This window comes from Gossypium arboreum, chromosome 1, assembly GCF_025698485.1.
Source record: "Gossypium arboreum isolate Shixiya-1 chromosome 1, ASM2569848v2, whole genome shotgun sequence".
Classification (NCBI taxonomy): domain Eukaryota; kingdom Viridiplantae; phylum Streptophyta; class Magnoliopsida; order Malvales; family Malvaceae; genus Gossypium; species Gossypium arboreum.
In genome coordinates, this window is record NC_069070.1 from 7,619,080 (window position 1) to 7,625,524 (window position 6,445).

The window sequence follows — 6,445 nt, forward strand, 5'->3', positions numbered from 1 at the left end:
TTTAAATACATTTTTGAAAAGTTTTTAAATAGTTATTTTAGCTTCTTAAACAAATTGTTTACTTTAGTCGTATCTGCACCAGCAAATAATTATATTTCTTCTAAAGGTTATTATTCCTAAGTGGTATAAAAATAAAGCTAATTAAAATATTGTGCATAAAATGACATAATATTTTATTTATTTCTATTATAAAATTTTAAAACTACTTTAAAAGTTAGACGTTATTTAATAGACCATTAAAATTTAAATCAATTAAAATTAATATTTTCAATGATTTAAATTTTTTTATGTATGTTTGATAATCTAAAATAAAAACAATTTGATAGAACTTTTCTATAAAAAATAGAGTGTAAAAATAATAAAACTATTTATCATTTAATGGAGAATATTTTTAATTAAGTCTATTTTATTTTATTTATTTTAATATTATATTATCCTATAAAAACTTTATGTTTAAAGTTTGATTTTGTTTAGAATAAGGTGAAATGTTTAAAATTAAGGATAGAATGTAGAATTTTTTAATAATTTAAAATCTATACTTATCAAACAATCTAATTATATTCCATGATTAATTTTAAGTAATATATCAAATAATTTTGTAATATAAATTCAATAGTTAATTTTTCAACACTTATTTTTTCGGTACTTAATTTTTGGTTTATCAAAGAACACCTTATTTAATCTTTATCAATACTTTAAAATATTTTTCAGTTAAATATATTTAAAATATTAAATTAAATTAATTTCAAAAACATATCTACATTAAAAGTATATGTTTAAAATTTTAAAATTTAAAATTATTCACCAAAAAATTTTAAAATTTATAACTTTTTAACAAACATATTTAAAAACAAAATGTTTAAAGCAACTTCAACTTTTTCTTTTTTAAAAAGAATTACATATATATTAAAACGGTGTAAAATATGCAAAAACATATTACAAATTGTTAATTACAAAATTTATAGATATTTAAAAATATTACCAATTATAATTATAATATTACATTTTCAAAATTTTTAAAACTATTTATATTGATAAATCTAGTTTTAATAAAAATATTTTTATCCAAAACTGGTTTAAATTTAAAACCCATATAAAAATATTTAAAACATAATAAAAATAATTATAGTGTATTAAATATAATCATTTTAGTACTTTATTTAAAAATATTATAAATTTATAAAAAAAGTAAGAACTTATAATAAAATTGTTAAAAATTATTATAATTTTTACTTTTAAATTTTAAAATTATAATTTATATACAGTTGAATAATTTTAATTGATATATACACAATCAAACATTAGATCCGGGCTCATTAATCTGTGCGCCATGATATCTCCAATAACATTCCGCCACTTTTCCATCTTTGTTTCCCACGCTAAACCGTCTTAACGCACATTTCCAGGCCGTCGATCCAAATAATTAATCCAACAGCCACAAGAACGCCACACCATCAATCCCCGTCTCTCTAAATCTTCCAATCAAACTCTTCCATTTTCTCCTATATATACATTTCCGCTTCCTTGTCAAACCCGCAACAGTCAACCACCAGGAAATCGCGCAAATTTTATCGTCTTCCACTCAAAACAAAACAGAAGAGAATCTACCATGGCGCCCAAAGCCGAGAAGAAGCCTGCTGAGAAGAAGCCGGCCGAGGAGAAAAAGACTACCGTCGCTGAGAAATCCCCTGCCGAGAAGAAGCCGAAGGCCGGTAAGAAGCTTCCCAAAGAAGGCGGTGCGGCCGGAGACAAGAAGAAGAAGAAGGCCAAGAAGAGCGTGGAGACCTACAAGATCTACATCTTCAAGGTCCTTAAGCAAGTCCATCCTGATATCGGTATCTCAAGCAAGGCTATGGGGATCATGAACAGTTTCATCAACGATATCTTCGAGAAGCTTGCTCAGGAAGCTTCTAGACTCGCGAGGTACAACAAGAAGCCAACGATTACTTCCAGGGAAATCCAGACCGCAGTTAGGCTTGTACTTCCCGGCGAGCTTGCCAAACACGCCGTCTCTGAAGGTACTAAGGCGGTTACCAAGTTTACTAGCTCTTGAAATTTGACCTTAGGTTTTTTTTATCTCTCTTTAATTTGGCGGAATTCGATAAATTTAGGATTAGGGTTTTATGGAATCTTAAATTGTTGTTGTTACTCTTGTGATGGTTAATGTGGTTTTGTTGTAATTATAAGTTGCTAATGGAACTTGGAGTAAACCTCTTCGCTTAAATGTTATAATGATTCGCGCGTCTGTCCCTTTCGAAAATGGTGATAAATGACTAGTCGAAATCGTTTCTTCTTATGCCGCACTTGCGGAAACCACCTCCTCACCTTGGACAACGTCATCATTACTGTAATAACTCTCTCTTTCTCTCTTATGAATATATAAAGATTCTTCTTTTACTACTGGAACTTCAGTTCTTGGTTTTGTTATTCATGCGATACCTTGTTCTTGATTGTTGTGCTGTACAAGCAAAGAATGATTGGGAGGAGGTACATTACTTAAAAGCTTATTATCTTGAAAACCTTATAAAGATTTAAAATGTTCATGTGAGGTTTATTTACAGAATCATTGTATGAGCAGATATATACACCTATACGGACATTATATATATATATATATATATATATATATATATATATTATCTTTATAAGTTGTCATCTTTTGTGCTGTACAAGCAAAGAATGACTGGGAGGAGGCACATTACTTAAAAGCTTATTATCTTGAAAACCTTATAAAGATTCAAAATGTTCATGTGAGGTTTATTTACAGAATCATTGTATGAGCAGATATATACACCTATACGGACATTTTATATATATATATATATTATCTTTATAAGTTGTCAGCTTACTTTGAAACAAACTTTTAAGGTAGAAGGGAGGGTGAATAGATTTCTCTGCCACAATGCGTAAGATACTTGTCCCATTACATTCCATTGTGTAATAGAGTAGAATAAATATTATAGATTAATCATTGCGGTTGCTTGATATTTGTAGTGTGAATGTGAAGAGCGATCCTATATCGACTCGTAGGTCCCTGTTTAATTTTCTGGCGGTGAATGTCCGATGCAATGGATGCAACAGGCACATTGGCGAGCAATTTGTAACATCTTTTCTATGCCTCTCTTTTTGTTTTCCCCATGATTTTGTTTATAAACACTATCTGATTATGCTGTCCTTTAATAAGATTAACTTGTTTATTTGTCTTGCTGTTTTCAGTTTACGCTTGATGGTGATAGGCCTCTCCATCGTGTAATGGAAAGAAGTTATGTACTTCATGTGTATATTGGCTTTGAAATACTGAATCATATTCCGAAATTAGAATGAAAAAGGCAGTGGTTGCATGCAGGGACCGGTCACTGTATTGGGATGGAACCCAGGTGATTAATGCACCACTCCTCGGAGAAAAGTGACTGAGTTACCCAACTCTAAGTTCACTAAGGATGCAAACTTTTATACGGAGTGTGGTTTTGTTTTTCATGTCAGGATGTATTGTTGGTTTTGTGCTTTATTTGGTTTGCTGAATACTCATCAAAATATTAGACCGGTATTATAATTGCTATCATTGTAGGTAATTTTCATGGATTTTGTTTCCTAAACCAACATTTTATGCAGGGAAATTGATTCAAGTGAGCATTGCTTTAAAAACATTGTTTTACATTTGTTTAGTATATAAATTGATCGTTTTTTTTTTCTGGCTTATTTATCTTTCTTTCTCATAAAACTTAATATCTATGTATGTATTTTATTGTAGCATTTGGTGTTATAAATATGTATGATGAGAGCCTAGGCTGATCAATGCCACTGCGAAAAAACCCTGCATGCGTTTGAGCAACGTGAAAGAAAGACAAAATAAACCCAAAAAAAAAGAAGCAATTTATATACTAAACAAATGTCAAACAATGTTTTTAAAGCGCATCAACTATGCTCACTTGAATCAGTTTCCCAGCAAAAGATGTTGGCTTTGGCAACAAAATCCATGAAAACTACCTAAGTTGAAATCAATTGTAAAACCAATATAATATTTTAATGAGTACTCAGCTAGTTAAATAAAGTACAAAACCAACAATGCGTCTTGAAATGAAAAGCAAAACCAGATGCGATAGAGAAGTTTGCACCCTTAGTGAACTTAAGGATTGGCTCGACCATTAGTTAAAGTAGTTAGGAAGAATTGAGGTAAGTTGTTGTCAATGTAAACTGTTTACTTTTTGTTAATGCATCAGCTGGAAGTTAGTTAGGATCAAGTTGTTAGACTAAGTTCTTGGTCGATACATTATCCAAACTCTTGTATAAATAAGTGAGCTCGGTCCTATTGGGATTATTAGAGTTCAAATCAATAAAAGAAGTAGATCCTGTTTTCTTTAGTTGAGTTTTCTTTGTTGTAGATTTAAACATGGTAATAGTGCCTGCTCTTTTTTTGGCTGAGTAGAGAGGTTTACTTTGTTTCTTAGTGGTGATAATCTTTCTTGGTTCCATCTTTGAAAGATCAGTCTTAATGGTTCCAGAAGTAGATTCTGGTCATGGTGGAAATTCTTCCCGGAATGCTGGTGATTGACTTTACACTCCTAATTCAGATCGAGTGGCAAGTTCATGTCGATTGGTCAAAAGAATTCAGCAATTTTCCAGACATGATACGGTTAAGCTCACTGAGAATAATTTTCTGTTGTGGAAACATCAAATTGTGCTCATCTCGAACGGTATGGGCTGCAGCAATATGTGTTAGAATCCTCTTGTCATATTTCTCAATTTGTGATTGATGCAGATGGGAAATCTGGTTGACAATCTAGATTTTTAGCTACATAACAGCAAGGTAAGCTTCTGACTCCTGGTCACTTTCTAGTGTATGTGATGAGCTTCTACTCTACTTGATAAATGCCAAAACTAGTTATGATGTAGTTATGCCCATAGAAAGAAAGTTTACAACTCATTCCAGTATTAAACTTTCAAGTCTGAGACACCTGCTGTATTTTCAAAAGAAGGGGCAGCTGTCTATCAAATATTTATTCAAGATCAAACACGTGTGATGTTCTGGCTGCAGCTGGAACTGGCATTTCTGACCAAGAAAAAGTATTATCCTTGTTGGACTTCTAATTGAATATGAATTTGTTCGACTTGCAGCCTCTGCAACTAATGTCTCTCTTGAGTTACTGAGATGTCGAGTGATTGTGAGTCCAGACAAAATGAATTTGTTAGTAATCTTCCTATGAAAGCTAATGTAGCTCGCGGCAAAAGAGGGATGAATCAGATCAGTCAAAAGAGTTCAGACAAATGAATTTGCAAAGCCATACGTTTTTAATCCAAATTAATCCGACCAGCTTGTAATGTACTTATATACCTTTGAATAAGATGAACATATTTTTGTCTCGTTTAATATTTTCAGCCTATGGTTATAGCTGGACAGCCCGATGTCCCTATGATGTCGAGAAGGAGAAGGGGGGTTATATTGCATATATGAGCTCCTTCATTTTATTACTATTTTTGGGTTGAAAAGTTGGTTTTTGAATAAAAATGGCAGCTTGCAGGATTAGTAGCATACCTGCTGTTGGCTTTGGCAGTTAAAAACAAAGATTTTAAGGCCAAAGCCAACTTTTTTATGCATGGAAGCTAATCAGGTGAGCATCTTTGACGTGCTATAAAACATTATTTTACATTTGCTTAGTATAAAAATTGTTCATTTTTTTTCTTTCTCATAAAATTTAAGTGCAAATTATCAATAAAAGTCCCTTTTTTTTAAATTTATCGAAATGGGCTAGGTCAGAAATTATTTATCGGAATGGGCCAGTTTTTACAAAACGCGTTCACGTCAACGCGTTGTCAGGGGAAAAAGCAGAAAAACGCTTCCTCAAGGAAGCGCTTTGCCTCGTGACGTGACGCTTCCTTGAGAGCGCTTTACATCACGTGAGACAAAGCGCTTCCTTGAGGAAGCGCTTCCGTGTTTGAACAAGAGTAACGGCTACTTTTTGACCGTTAGTAACCCCCCAACGGTCCAAAAAAAAAAACTATAAAACCCCCCACCTCTTTCATTTTTTTCACACTTAAATCCTTTCAATCTTCAATCTTTTAATATTCTTTCAAATTTCTCTCAAATCTCTCAAATTTCTCTTAAATTCCTCTCAAAACTCTCATTAATTTTTTTAAAAAAGCTCTAATTTTATTTTTTTAAATTTACTTTTTAAAATAAAAAAAATTTGATCGTGTTAGCAATGGCCGGAGAATTAATTCGCTTCGATGATAAACACATATCCGTCAAACAAATGCAAATGGTAAGTGTTAAATTTAATATTTAAATATTATTTAAGATTTCTGTCATTTATGCAAATTCAAATAATTTTTATTTTATTATTTCTTATAAAAGTCTGTAGATCGGATATTGCAATGCTATATCCGAAACATGACTGGTCTTCCATCACCGTTGATAGAGGATTACCTATGGAAAGCGGGTTTTTGG

The 6,445-nt window shown here is 31.8% G+C and overlaps 1 protein-coding gene and 1 long non-coding RNA gene across 3 annotated transcripts; both read left to right on the top strand.

Annotated features, from left to right (window-relative positions):
• Nucleotides 1-1,498: 1,498 nt before the first annotated feature.
• LOC108483426 (probable histone H2B.1) lies at nt 1,499-4,361 on the top strand. Of its 2 annotated transcripts, XR_001871064.2 has the most exons (3): nt 1,499-2,018; nt 2,995-3,100; nt 3,217-4,361. XR_001871064.2 is itself a non-coding variant. In XM_017786815.2 (1 exon), exon 1 carries the CDS (start codon nt 1,610-1,612, stop codon nt 2,051-2,053), a length of 444 nt encoding a protein of 147 aa, XP_017642304.1. In that variant the 5' UTR covers nt 1,499-1,609; the 3' UTR covers nt 2,054-2,232. The 2 variants fall into 2 exon arrangements, 1 of the variants encoding a protein (XP_017642304.1); XM_017786815.2 differs by lacking the exons at nt 2,995-3,100; nt 3,217-4,361 and having other exon boundaries at nt 1,499-2,232.
• A 278-nt stretch (nt 4,362-4,639) lies between these two features.
• On the top strand, nt 4,640-5,370 carry LOC128291720 (uncharacterized). The gene is made up of 2 exons (XR_008281542.1): nt 4,640-4,807; nt 5,116-5,370. It is a non-coding gene; the product is annotated as an uncharacterized LOC128291720 (long non-coding RNA).
• Nucleotides 5,371-6,445: the final 1,075 nt, after the last annotated feature.